The sequence below is a fragment of the Coregonus clupeaformis genome, unplaced genomic scaffold (assembly GCF_020615455.1).
Source record: "Coregonus clupeaformis isolate EN_2021a unplaced genomic scaffold, ASM2061545v1 scaf0028, whole genome shotgun sequence".
NCBI classification, from domain to species: Eukaryota; Metazoa; Chordata; class Actinopteri; order Salmoniformes; family Salmonidae; genus Coregonus; species Coregonus clupeaformis.
The window spans coordinates 797,501-812,845 of NW_025533483.1; the positions used below are offsets into that span (position 1 = coordinate 797,501).

General features: G+C 45.1%; 1 protein-coding gene across 2 annotated transcripts in view; it reads right to left on the reverse strand.

Moving 5' to 3' along the window:
* slc9a7 (solute carrier family 9 member 7) overlaps positions 1–15,345 on the reverse strand; it is a 180,493-nt gene that overhangs the window by 40,717 nt on the left and 124,431 nt on the right. For both annotated transcript variants that reach the window (XM_041889517.1, XM_041889516.1), the window contains exon 13: positions 10,871–10,934. In XM_041889517.1, coding sequence (XP_041745451.1) covers positions 10,871–10,934 — 64 coding nt within the window. The remainder of the gene's footprint in view (positions 1–10,870; positions 10,935–15,345) is intronic.

The following is a 15,345-nucleotide window of genomic DNA, read 5'->3' on the forward strand; positions in this document are numbered from 1 at the left end:
GTATCCTGACAGTTTTAGACAGTAGCCAATAGGCTGTATCCTGACAGTTTTGGAGCAGTAGCCAACAGGCTGTATCCCGACAGTTTTAGACAGTAGCCAACAGGCTGTATCACAGACAGTTTTAGACAGTGGCCAACAGGCTGTATCCTGACAGTTTTAGACAGTAGCCAACAGGCTGTATCCTGACAGTTTTAGACAGTAGCCAACAGGCTGTATCCTGACAGTTTTAGACAGTAGCCAACAGGCTGTATCCTGACAGATTTAGACAGTAGCCAACAGGCTGTATCCTGACAGTTTTAGACAGTAGCCAACAGGCTGTATCCTGACAGTTTTAGACAGTAGCCAACAGGCTGTATCCTGACAGTTTTAGACAGTAGCCAACAGGCTGTATCCTGACAGTTTTAGACAGTACAACAGGCTGTATCCTGACAGTTTTAGACAGTAGCCAACAGGCTGTATCCTGACAGTTTTAGACAGTAGCCAACAGGCTGTATCCCGACAGTTTTAGACAGTAGCCAACAGGCTGTATCCTGACAGTTTTAGACAGTAGCCAACAGGCTGTATCCTGACAGTTTTAGACAGTAGCCAACAGGCTGTATCCTGACAGTTTTAGACAGTAGCCAACAGGCTGTATCCTGACAGTTTTAGACAGTAGCCAACAGGCTGTATCCTGACAGTTTTAGACAGTAGCCAACAGGCTGTATCCTGACAGTTTTAGACAGTAGCCAACAGGCTGTATCCCGACAGTTTTAGACAGTAGCCAACAGGCTGTATCCTGACAGTTTTAGACAGTAGCCAACAGGCTGTATCCTGACAGTTTTAGACAGTAGCCAACAGGCTGTATCCTGACAGATTTAGACAGTAGCCAGCAGGCTGTATCCTGACAGTTTTAGACAGTAGCCAACAGGCTGTATCCTGACAGTTTTAGACAGTAGCCAACAGGCTGTATCCTGACAGTTTTAGACAGTAGCCAACAGGCTGTATCCTGACAGTTTTAGACAGTAGCCAACAGGCTGTATCCTGACAGTTTTAGACAGTAGCCAACAGGCTGTATCCTGACAGTTTTAGACAGTAGCCAACAGGCTGTATCCTGACAGTTTTAGACAGTAGCCAACAGGCTGTATCCTGACAGTTTTAGACAGTAGCCAACAGGCTGTATCCTGACAGTTTTAGACAGTAGCCAACAGGCTGTATCCTGACAGTTTTAGACAGTAGCCAACAGGCTGTATCCTGACAGTTTTAGACAGTAGCCAACAGGCTGTATCCCGACAGTTTTAGACAGTAGCCAACAGGCTGTATCCTGACAGTTTTAGACAGTAGCCAACAGGCTGTATCCTGACAGTTTTAGACAGTAGCCAACAGGCTGTATCCTGACAGTTTTAGACAGTAGCCAACAGGCTGTATCCTGACAGTTTTAGACAGTAGCCAACAGGCTGTATCCTGACAGTTTTAGACAGTAGCCAACAGGCTGTATCCTGACAGTTTTAGACAGTAGCCAACAGGCTGTATCCTGACAGTTTTAGACAGTAGCCAACAGGCTGTATCCTGACAGTTTTAGACAGTAGCCAACAGGCTGTATCCTGACAGTTTTAGACAGTAGCCAACAGGCTGTATCCTGACAGTTTTAGACAGTAGCCAACAGGCTGTATCCTGACAGTTTTAGACAGTAGCCAACAGGCTGTATCCCGACAGTTTTAGACAGTAGCCAACAGGCTGTATCCTGACAGTTTTAGACAGTAGCCAACAGGCTGTATCCTGACAGTTTTAGACAGTAGCCAACAGGCTGTATCCTGACAGTTTTAGACAGTAGCCAACAGGCTGTATCCTGACAGTTTTAGACAGTAGCCAACAGGCTGTATCCTGACAGTTTTAGACAGTAGCCAACAGGCTGTATCCTGACAGTTTTAGACAGTAGCCAACAGGCTGTATCCTGACAGTTTTAGACAGTAGCCAACAGGCTGTATCCTGACAGTTTTAGACAGTAGCCAACAGGCTGTATCCTGACAGTTTTAGACAGTAGCCAACAGGCTGTATCCTGACAGTTTTAGACAGTAGCCAACAGGCTGTATCCTGACAGTTTTAGACAGTAGCCAACAGGCTGTATCCTGACAGTTTTAGACAGTAGCCAACAGGCTGTATCCGACAGTTTTAGACAGTAGCCAACAGGCTGTATCCTGACAGTTTTAGACAGTAGCCAACAGGCTGTACCCTGACAGTTTTAGACAAGTAGCCAACAGGCTGTACCCTGACAGTTTTGGACAGTAGCCAACAGGCTGTATCCTGACAGTTTTAGACAGTAGCCAATAGGCTGTATCCTGACAGTTTTAGACAGTAGCCAACAGGCTGTATCCTGACAGTTTTAGACAGTAGCCAACAGGCTGTATCCTGACAGTTTTAGACAGTAGCCAACAGGCTGTATCCTGACAGTTTTAGACAGTAGCCAATAGGCTGTATCCTGACAGTTTTAGACAGTAGCCAACAGGCTGTATCCTGACAGTTTTAGACAGTAGCCAACAGGCTGTATCCTGACAGTTTTAGACAGTAGCCAACAGGCTGTATCCTGACAGTTTTAGACAGTAGCCAACTTAGGCTGTATCCTGACAGTTTTAGACAGCAACAGGCTGTATCCTGACAGTTTTAGACAGTAGCCAACAGGCTGTATCCCTGACAGTTTTAGACAGTAGCCAACAGGCTGTATCCTGACAGTTTTAGACAGTAGCCAACAGGCTGTATCCTGACAGTTTTAGACAGTAGCCAACAGGCTGTATCCCGACAGTTTTAGACAGTAGCCAACAGGCTGTACCCTGACAGTTTTAGACAGTAGCCAACAGGCTGTACCCTGACAGTTTTAGACAGTAGCCAACAGGCTGTATCCTGACAGTTTTAGACAGTAGCCAACAGGCTGTACCCTGACAGTTTTAGACAGTAGCCAACAGGCTGTATCCCGACAGTTTTAGACAGTAGCCAACAGGCTGTATCCTGACAGTTTTAGACAGTAGCCAATAGGCTGTATCCTGACAGTTTTAGACAGTAGCCAACAGGCTGTATCCCGACAGTTTTAGACAGTAGCCAACAGGCTGTATCCTGACAGTTTTAGACAGTAGCCAACAGGCTGTATCCTGACAGTTTTAGACAGTAGCCAACAGGCTGTATCCTGACAGTTTTAGACAGTAGCCAACAGGGCTGTATCCTGACAATTTTAGACAGTAGCCAACAGGCTGTATCCTGACAGTTTTAGACAGTAGCCAACAGGCTGTATCCCGACAGTTTTAGACAGTAGCCAACAGGCTGTATCTGACAGTTTTAGACAGTAGCCAACAGGCTGTATCCTGACAGTTTTAGACAGTAGCCAACAGGCTGTATCCTGACAGTTTTAGACAGTAGCCAACAGGCTGTACCCTGACAGTTTTAGACAGTAGCCAACAGGCTGTATCCTGACAGTTTTAGACAGTAGCCAACAGGCTGTATCCAAACAGTTTTAGACAGTAGCCAACAGGCTGTACCCTGACAGTTTTAGACAGTAGCCAACAGGCTGTATCCTGACAGTTTTAGACAGTAGCCAACAGGCTGTATCCTGACAGTTTTAGACAGTAGCCAATAGGCTGTATCCTGACAGTTTTAGACAGTAGCCAACAGGCTGTATCCTGACAGTTTTAGACAGTAGCCAACAGGCTGTATCCTGACAGTTTTAGACAGTAGCCAACAGGCTGTATCCTGACAGTTTTAGACAGTAGCCAATAGGCTGTATCCTGACAGTTTTAGACAGTAGCCAACAGGCTGTATCCTGACAGTTTTAGACAGTAGCCAATAGGGCTGTATCCTGACAGTTTTAGACAGTAGCCAACAGGCTGTATCCAGACAGTTTTAGACAGTAGCCAACAGGCTGTATCCTGACAGTTTTAGAGCAGTAGCCAATAGGCTGTATCCTGACAGTTTTAGACAGTAGCCAACAGGCTGTACCCTGACCAGTTTTAGACAGTAGCCAACAGGCTGTATCCTGACAGTTTTAGACAGTAGCCAACAGGCTGTATCCTGACAGTTTTAGACAGTAGCCAACAGGCTGTACCCTGACAGTTTTAGACAGTAGCCAACAGGCTGTATCCTGACAGTTTTAGACAGTAGCCAATAGGCTGTATCCTGACAGTTTTAGACAGTAGCCAACAGGCTGTATCCTGACAGTTTTAGACAGTAGCCAACAGGCTGTACCCTGACAGTTTTAGACAGTAGCCAACAGGCTGTATCCTGACAGTTTTAGACAGTAGCCAACAGGCTGTATCCTGACAGTTTTAGACAGTAGCCAACAGGCTGTACCCTGACAGTTTTAGACAGTAGCCAACAGGCTGATCCTAACAGTTTTAGACAGTAGCCAACAGGCTGTATCCTGACAGTTTTGTAGGCAGTAGCCAATAGGCTGTATCCCGACAGTTTTAGACAGTAGCCAACAGGCTGTATCCTGACAGTTTTAGACAGTAGCCAACAGGCTGTATCCTGACAGTTTTAGACAGTAGCCAACAGGCTGTATCCTGACAGTTTTAGACAGTAGCCAACAGGCTGTATCCTGACAGTTTTAGACAGTAGCCAATAGGCTGTATCCTGACAGTTTTAGACAGTAGCCAATAGGCTGTATCCAGACAGTTTTAGACAGTAGCCAACAGGCTGTATCCAGACAGTTTTAGACAGTAGCCAACAGGCTGTATCCTGACAGTTTTAGACAGTAGCCAACAGGCTGTATCACGACAGTTTTAGACAGTAGCCAATCAGGCTGTATCCCGACAGTTTTAGACAGTAGCCAACAGGCTGTATCCTGACAGTTTTAGACAGTAGCCAACAGGCTGTATCCCTGACAGTTTTTAGACAGTAGCCAACAGGCTGTATCCACAACAGTTTTAGACAGTAGCCAACAGGCTGTATCCTGACAGTTTTAGACAGTAGCCAACAGGCTGTATCCTGACAGTTTTAGACAGTAGCCAACAGGCTGTATCCCTGACAGTTTTAGACAGTAGCCAACAGGCTGTATCCTGACAGTTTTAGACAGTAGCCAACAGGCTGTATCCAGACAGTTTTAGACAGTAGCCAACAGGCTGTATCCTGACAGTTTTAGACAGTAGCCAACAGGCTGTATCCGACAGTTTTAGACAGTAGCCAATAGGCTGTATCCTGACAGTTTTAGACAGTAGCCAACAGGCTGTATCCTGACAGTTTTAGACAGTAGCCAACAGGCTGTATCCTGACAGTTTTAGACAGTAGCCAACAGGCTGTACCCTGACAGTTTTAGACAGTAGCCAACAGGGCTGTACCCTGACAGTTTTAGACAGTAGCCACAGGCTGTATCCTGACAGTTTTAGACAGTAGCCAACAGGCTGTATCCTGACAGTTTTAGACAGTAGCCAATAGGCTGTATCCTGACAGTTTTAGACAGTAGCCAACAGGCTGTATCCTGACAGTTTTAGACAGTAGCCAACAGGCTGTATCCTGACGAGTTTTAGACAGTAGCCAATAGGCTGTATCCTGACAGTTTTAGGCAGCAGCCAACAGGCTGTATCCCGACAGTTTTAGACAGTAGCCAATAGGCTGTATCCTGACAGTTTTAGACAGTAGCCAACAGGCTGTATCCTGACAGTTTTTAGACAGTAGCCAATAGGCTGTATCCTGACAGTTTTAGACAGTAGCCAACAGGCTGTATCCTGACAGTTTTAGACAGTAGCCAATAGGCTGTATCCTGACAGTTTTAGACAGTAGCCAACAGGCTGTATCCTGACAGTTTTAGACAGTAGCCAACAGGCTGTATCCTGACAGTTTTAGACAGTAGCCAACAGGCTGTATCCTGACAGTTTTAGACAGTAGCCAATAGGCTGTATCCTGACAGTTTTAGACAGTAGCCAATAGGGCTGTATCCTGACAGTTTTAGACAGTAGCCAACAGGCTGTATCCTGACAGTTTTAGACAGTAGCCAACAGGCTGTATCCTGACAGTTTTAGACAGTAGCCAATAGGCTGTATCCTGACAGTTTTAGACAGTAGCCAACAGGCTGTATCCTGACAGTTTTAGACAGTAGCCAATAGGCTGTATCCTGACAGTTTTAGACAGTAGCCAACAGGCTGTATCCTGACAGTTTTAGACAGTAGCCAATAGGCTGTATCCTGACAGTTTTAGACAGTAGCCAATAGGCTGTATCCTGACAGTTTTAGACAGTAGCCAACAGGCTGTATCCTGACAGTTTTAGACAGTAGCCAACAGGCTGTATCCTGACAGTTTTAGACAGTAGCCAACAGGCTGTATCCTGACAGTTTTAGACAGTAGCCAACAGGCTGTATCCTGACAGTTTTAGACAGTAGCCAACAGGCTGTATCCTGACAGTTTTAGACAGTAGCCAACAGGCTGTATCCAGACAGTTTTAGACAGTAGCCAACAGGCTGTATCCTGACAGTTTTAGACAGTAGCCAATAGGTTATTGTGGCTATTTGAGCATAATGAAGGCCTACCAACAAAACCAATGGAGCAAATCCCAGAACATTTTCACATGGAAATACAAAGTGTGCAATACAAAAATATGCTTGGGGCAAATCCAATACAACACATTACTGAGTACCACTCCGTATTTTCAAGCATAGTGTTGGCGTCATCATGTTATGGGTATGTTTGTAATCGTTAAGGACTGGGGAGTTTTTCAGGATAAAAAAGAAACAGAATGGAGCTAAGCTCAGGTAAAATCCTAGAGGAAAACCTGGTTTCCACCAGACACTGGGAGATGAATTCACCTTTCAGCACAACTATAACCTAAAACACAAGGCCAAATCTACACTGGAGTTGCTTACCAAGAAGACGGTGAATGTTCCTGAGTCGCCGAGTTACAGTTTTGATTTAAATCTACTTGAAAATCTATGGCAAGACTTGAAAATGGTTTTCTAGCAATGATCAACAACCACTTTGACAGCGCTTGAAGAATTTTGCAAAGAATAATGGGCAAATATTGTAAATGCAGGTGTGCAAAGCTCTTAGAGACTTACCCAGAAAGACTCATAGCTGTCAAAGGTGATTCTAACATGTATAGATTAAATACTTACGCAAATTAGATTTTTTATTTTTTTATCAACCATTTAAAAAAACATTTTCACTTTGTCATTATGGGTTATTGTGTGTAGATGGGTGAGTTTTTTAAATGTATTTAATCCATTTTGAAATCAGGCTGACAACAAAATGTTGAATAAGTCAAGGGGTATGAAAACTTTCCGAAGGCACTGTATAGAGTTGTATCAAATCAAATCAAATACCGTGAAATGCTTACTTACAAGCCCTTAACCAACAATGCAGTTCAAGAAATAGAGTTAAGAAAATATTTACTAAATAAACTAAAGTAAAAAATAATATAAAAGTAACACAATAAAATAACAATAATGAGGCAATATACAGGCTATATACAGGGGGTACCGGTACCGAGTCAATGGGCTGGAGGCTATATACAGGGGGTACCGGTACCGAGTCAATGGGCTGGAGGCTATATACAGGGGGTACCGGTACCGAGTCAATGGGCTGGAGGCTATATACAGGGGTACGGTACCGAGTCAATGGGCTGGAGGCTATATACAGGGAGTGCACGGTACCCGGGTCAATGGGCTGGAGGCTATATACAGGGGGTACCGGTGCCGGGTCAATGGGCTGGAGGCTATATACAGGGGTACCGGTACCCGAGTCAATGGGCTGGAGGCTATATACAGGGGGCACCGGTACCGAGTCAATGGGCTGGAGGCTATATACAGGGAAGTACTGTACCTAGTCAATGGGCTGGAGCCTATATACAGGGGGTACCGGTACCGAGTCAATGGGCTGGAGGCTATATACAGGGGGTACCGGTACCTAGTCAATGGGCTGGAGGCTATATACAGGGGGTACCGGTACCGAGTCAATGGGCTGGAGGCTATATACAGGGGGTACCGGTACCAAGTCAATGGGCTGGAGGCTATATACAGGGGGTACCGGTACGAGTCAATGGGCTGGAGGCTATATACAGGGGGTACCGGTACAGAGTCAATGGGCTGGAGGCTATATACAGGGGGTACCGGTACCGAGTCAATGGGCTGGAGGCTATATACAGGGGGTACAATGCACGAGTCAATGGGCTGGAGGCTATAAACAGGGGGTACTGGTACCGAGTCAATGGGCTGGAGGCTATATACAGGGGGTACCGGTACCGAGTCAATGTGCTGGGTACAGGTTAGTTGAGGTAATAACGAGGCTATATACAGGGGGTACCGGTACCGGGTCAATGTGCTGGGTACAGGTTAGTTGAGGTAATAACGAGGCTATATACAGAGGGTACCGGTACTGAGTCAATGTGCTGGGTACAGGTTAGTTGAGGTAATTCGTACATGTAGGGAGGGGTAAAGTGACTATGCATAGACAATAAACAGCGAGTTTGTAAAAACCAAAGGGGAGGGGGGTGTCAATGAAAATAGTCCAGGTAGCCATTTGATGAATTGTTCAGCAGTCTTATGGCTTGGGGATAGAAGTGGTTAAGGAGCCTTTTGGACCTAGACTTGGAGCTCCGGTACCGCTTGCCGTGAGGTAACAGAGAGAACAGTCTATGACTTGGGTGACTGGAGTCTGACCATTTTTATGGCCTTCCTCTGACACCGCCTGGTATAGAGGTCCTGGATGGCAGGAAGCTTGGCCCCAGTGATGTACTGGGCCGTACGCACTACCCTCTGTAGTGCCTTGCGGTCGGATGCAGAGCAGTTGCCATACCAGGCGGTGATGCAACCGGTCAGGATGCTCTCGATTGTGCAGCTGTATAACTTTTTGAGGCTCTGGGGACCCATGCCAAATCTTTTCAGTGTCCTGAGGGGGAAAAGGTGTTGTCGTGCCCTCTTCATGACTGTGTTGGTGTGTTTGGACCATGATAGTTCGTTGGTGATGTGGACACCAAGGAACTTGAAACTCTCGACCCGCTCCACTACAGCCCCGTCAATGTGAATGGGGGCCTGTTCGGCCCTCCTTTCCCTGTAGTCCACGATCATCTCCTTTGTCTTGTAGTGAGCGTTTTAGAGTCTGAGGCACCTCAGGGCTGTTCAAAGAGCCACAGACACACAGGAAACAACTTAGACTTAGACTTAGTTTCAGTTCTACCCTGATAGGCCATGAACCCTGAACCAACCACAACATCCGACAACCAGTAGAAGACGAAGTCCATGTGATAGTTGACTGTTGACTGATGAAGATGAGTCTCTTTCCCCTGATGTCAGAACCGTTTGTAGAGCTCTAGTGGAGGGCAGAAGGTGAGTCTTAAACTTACTGTTGAAAGTTGTAATAGTAGAAAGCACAAGGTGCCATTTCTATATTGGGTCGTACATCATCAGTTCCTCTTGTCATGTCAGTCATTACAGACCTTAGAGAGATATTTATAACTGGTCAGAAATGTCCAGATCAACTAGCCCATGTCAGCTAACGTTTTCTTATTTAGGTTTTTTTCGAATTTTTTTGTCACTCAAATATCACATGAATACACGGCAAAAATGTATAGAATTCCAAGGAAATTAGCTTTAAAGCAGCCCAATGTTCTTTGCACCACATGACAAAATGTGTAGAATTGCAGGAAATGAGTTTTAAACCTGCAAAATTCTCTCCACCAACCAGAGGGGTGTGAACATGATCTCCACCAACCAGAGGGGTGTGGACATGATCTCCACCAACCAGAGGGGTGTGGACATGATCTCCACCAACCAGAGGGGTATGGACATGATCTCCACCAACCAGAGGGGTGTGGACATGATCTCCACCAACCAGAGGGGTGTGGACATGATCTCCACCAACCAGAGGGGTGTGAACATGATCTCCACCAACCAGAGGGGTGTGGACATGATCTCCACCAACCAGAGGGGTGTGAACATGATCTCCACCAACCAGAGGGGTGTGAACATGATCTCCACCAACCAGAGGGGTGTGGACATGATCTCCACCAACCAGAGGGGTGTGAACATGATCTCCACCAACCAGAGGGGTGTGGACATGATCTCCACCAACCAGAGGGGTGTGAACATGATCTCCACCAACCAGAGGGGTGTGAACATGATCTCCACCAACCAGAGGGTGTGGACATGATCTCCACCAACCAGAGGGGTGTGAACATGATCTCCACCAACCAGAGGGTGTGAACATGATCTCCACCAACCAGAGGGTGTGGACATGATCTCCACCAACCAGAGGGGTGTGAACATGATCTCCACCAACCAGAGGGGTGTGGACATGATCTCCACCAACCAGAGGGGTGTGAACATGATCTCCACCAACCAGAGGGGTGTGAACATGATCTCCACCAACCAGAGGGGTGTGGACATGATCTCCACCAACCAGAGGGGTGTGGACATGATCTCCACCAACCAGAGGGTGTGAACCATGATCTCCACCAACCAGAGGGGTGTGGACATGATCTCCACCAACCAGAGGGGTGTGGACATGATCTCCACCAACCAGAGGGGTGTGGACATGATCTCCACCAACCAGAGGGGTGTGGACATGATCTCCACCAACCAGAGGGGTGTGAACAGTTTGATTCATGGGCAGTGCTTGTGCCCACAGAAATAGAGATGTCGTCAGTAGAGGGGACAATGGGACAGAGAGATAAACAGATGGGCCCTGGTCATGAAAGTAGTGCACTATATAGGGAATAGGGTGCCATTCTCTGGTCTAATGTAGTGCACTATATAGGGAATAGGGTGCCATTCGCTGGTCTAAAGTAGTGCACTGTATAGGGAATAGGGTGCCATTCTCTGGTCTAAAGTAGTGCACTGTATAGGGAATAGGGTGCCATTCTCTGGTCTAAAGTAGTGCACTATATAGGGAATAGGGTGCCATTTAGGACAGACCATAGACTCACCCCTTGAAAGACCAGGAAGTTATCTCCACATTGTTGCAGGTCTTGATCTGGATCCACTCCAACCCTGTAGAGGGGCCAGGACAGGTTAAAGGACTGATATAACCGTGTGAATCCATTGTGGCATTATGGTATGATGTCAGAAGCTCTGCCAAAGCCTTGGATGTGAACAGTTCACCACAATGACTCTACAATCAACCACAGACAGACAGACAGACAGACAGACAGACAGACAGACAGACAGACAGACAGAGACAGACAGACAGACAGACAGACAGACAGACAGACACACACAGACAGACAGACAGAAAGACACAGACATCCTATAACCCTCATGAAAAATACCATAAACCTCATAAAATCCTATTAACCTCAAAAAATCCTATAACCCTCATATAAAATCCTATAACCCTCATATGAAATCCTATAACCCTCATATAAAAGACTACATAAACCTATTTTCAGTCCTCTGCAGCTAGCGACTGGAACGAGCTGCAAAAAACACTCAAACTGGACAGTTGTATCTCAATCTCTTCATTCAAAGACTCAATCATGGACACTCTTACTAACTTCTTGCCTTTGTGCCGTTGTCCATCATTGTAAATAAGAATTTGTTCTTAACTGACTTGCCTAGTTAAATAAAGGTTAAATAAAATAAATATAAAATATAAAAGACTATATAAACCTCATAAAATACTATATAACCCTCATATAAAAGACAATATAACCCTCATATAAAATACTATATAAACAACTATATAACCCTTATATAAAATACTATATAACCCTTCTATAAAAGACTATATAAACCTCATATAAAATACTATATAAACCTCATAAAAGACTGTTCGTAAACTTTATCTGGAGTGCCAGAGTGCGCTCTGGGCGTTCGTAAACTCAGAGCGTTGTCAGATTGTCCATTCGTAAATCCAGAGCGTTTCGCTCTCGGATCGTTCAGAGCGCACACTGGACGCACTGGCGGAGGAGTAGGGTTGATCCGAGCGTCCTGTCCTAACAGCAGTCAAGCACCCAAGCTAACTGGCTAACGTTGGCTAGCTACTTCCAGACACAAATGAGAGAACATCTCACTCTGACCATTTTACTCGCCCTAGCAGAACTGGTTCATCAGTTATTTTACCAGCTACGTTTATCAACATTTGTCGCAGTGACGTCATGAACATTCTATTGAAATGGTTACTTGCATAGTGGAGTCTTTTGTTAAGACATGCTGCTAGCTAGCTAAACAATGAACCATAATCCCAACTCATGACTTTACTACCCTGCATGAATCTGCAGGTAGCTAACCAACCAGGTTCAATGTTAGCTAGCTAACATTAGGCTATAACTAGCAAAGCAAATGGCTCTGAGATACAAATAATATTACTACAGATCATAAACGTAACGTTAGCTAGCGAGCCAGCCAGCTCACTTTAGCTCGCTATTTAACAGTACACTTTATCTTGAAATGAAAACAACTTTGACAAAATTAGAAATGTGTAATATCTGAAAATGTAGCTAGCTAGACTATCTTACCCGTATACATGGATGGACGCTTCTCCTTCTCTGTCACGGATGCTATGGTTGCCCTTAGTTTGAAGATGTAATCCGGAAACATGTGTTTTCTCCATCTCCTTAGCTATCATACTCTAATTCCACTGATTTCAAAACTCGGTCCTCCAGAAAGTGGAGAGCAACACTTATGCAGTTCTACTATGTAATATATTTTAATAAAAAGCTGCGTTAGAAAGGATTACCTACACATACTGACCAGCTCAAATAGATAGAAGCGGGCTACATGGCAGACCAATCTGAACTCATCTCTCTGAAAGTTATTAGCTCAAAAGTGTTGTGGAGCTCCTGCACCTAAATATAAACAGTACCAGCCCCCAAAATTAGTACCAGAACAATCAAGCACTGATAAGAAGTAATCAGGTAGGCCTATTTTATGACGTTTCCACTGGATCAGAGCATGCCATTTTTCCCTTTCAAGCTGAGTGGTTATCTAAAGGGAGAGAGCTGGAAACATTTTTCAAATCCATTGAGGAACTATTGTAATTCTCAATAGATGTAAAAACAGACTTCGTTTGTTTGCTGTTTGAGGTGACGAAAACATTACTTTGAGAAGCTCCGCAGCTCGTTAGTGGTGGTGCGTTAAGCCAATCAGAAATACTATCAGATCCCCAAATGGGCACATTTATATGGCTATATTTGAGCGCAGGCCAGGTAGCCTATAGACCTACTTCTATGCATAATCAGGCCAGGTAGCCTATAGGCCGACTTCTATGCGTAATCAGGTGCGCGTCCTTTACTCAACATTGACAGGAGCGCTCCAAACAAAAGACAATGGCTAAATTTACAAAACTTGTAAATGGAATGAAATAAACCAAAACTTGTTTCTCACAAGTGTAGCAGGTTGTTGTGGTCCTCAAACAACGTGTCCACTACGACAATGAGAACAGGAAGACTGGAATAATAATATATTGAAAGCATTAACAGAAAGTACCATAACCAAACAAACATTGTAGATTAGAAATGATAGGAATTAATGGTAAATGTACTACTGGTGATATATGTCATGGGGAATTGATAAGACACTAACAATCAAACGCAAACAATTCACACGAAGTTATGAAACAATGAATGTGCACAAATTGGTGGGAGAGAGCACATTCTGGAGAGTGAAGTGCATTGTGCATCTGGTCGCTGCATGGTCAATCCAACGTCTGCATTCTACAGGATGTACATTTTACATTTACATTTTAGTCATTTAGCAGACGCTCTTATCCAGAGCGACTTACAGTTAGTGCATACATCATTTTTTTATTTTTCATACCCCCCGTGGGAATCGAACCCACAACCCTGGCGTTGCAAATGCCATGCTCTACCAACTGAGCTATATCCCTGCCGGCCATTCCCTCCCCTACCCCGGACGACGCTGGGCCAATTGTGCGCCGCCCCATGGGTCTCCCGGTCGCGGCCGGCTACGACAGAGCCTGGATTCGAAACAGGATCTCTAGTGGCAAAGCTAGCACTGCGATGCAGTGCCTTAGACCACTGCGCCACTCGGGAGAACTGTGTACCGCCCCCACTTACCGTCAACCAATCATGTCAATGCCGAGCTATACTACAGAGCCCTCCACATTGTTACAACATTTGGGAGGCGCACGCCGATGTGGTACGGAGCTCGATTTGGCCTCTGCAAGCCTCCGGAGGCACCGCAATTACGTCACACCCTCCATAATGAGAAACCGACCACATTTTCTGATCAAGCATAAATAAGATTTTAGTCTAGGCCTCCGCAATGGAATAGTTCACTGAGATGCGTAGTGTAGTAACAACCTTGTATTGGAAACGAATACAATTGTTAAATTACGAGCCTAGTTGGTTTATCCACAGAAAAAGACAGCAACCTTCCCGTTAGCCATGATTGGCTGAGATAATGAGTGGGCTGGACATGCCGAGAGATGAGTTCAGATTGGCCTGCCATGTAGCACGCTTCTATCTATTTGAGCTGGTCAGTATGTGTAGGTAATCCTTTCTAACGCAGCTTTAAAAAAAAAAAAGATATCACGTAGTAGAACTGCATAAGTGTTGCTCTCCACTTTCTGGAGGACCGAGTTTTGAAATCAGTGGAATTAGAGTATGATAGCTAAGGAGATGGAGAAAACACATGTTTCCGGATTACATCTTCAAACTAAGGGCAACCATAGCATCCGTGACAGAGAGGGATTGGTCTGCCATGTATTATGCTTCTGTCTATAACATGAGCTGCTCGGTATGTGTTGATAGTCCTTTCTGCCGCGGCGTTTTAGAAAGATATAACATTAGCCATCAAGAACTTCAAACATTTTGCTACTTTTCTCAACAACATTGATGGCCTGAATTTAGCAGGCGCTATCGACAGATCAGTTGGAAAAAGTTGTGATCGGCTACTGCACACGGCACGGTCAGTGTGAACCAGAGTGACTTGACACAAAGCTGACCAAACAAGATATACACTACCAGTCAAAAGTTTGGAAAGTAATTATACTTTGAAAGTTGATAAACTTGTAACCCCACTTTTCAGAAAATGGCCCTTGAATGTTTTGGTACCTACTGGAGAGCTCTTCTTTGTCTACACCCATTCAGCATCATTCACACCCTCTTAAGCCTTAGCCCCACCCATCTCTGTACAGCAATCTTTAAGTCATACCACAGATTCTCAATTGGATTGAGGTCTGGGCTTTGACAAGGCCATTCCAAGACATTTAAACCACTCGAGTGTTGCTTTAGCAGTATGCTTAGGGTCATTGTCCTGCTGGAAGGTGAACCTCCGTCCCATTCTCAAATCTCTGGTAGACTGAAACAGGTTTCCCTCAAGAATTTCCCTGTATTTAGCACCATCCATCATTCCTTCAATTCTGACCAGTTTCCCAGTCCCTGCCGATGAAAAACATCCCCACAGCATGATGCTGCCACCACCATGCTTCACTGTGGGG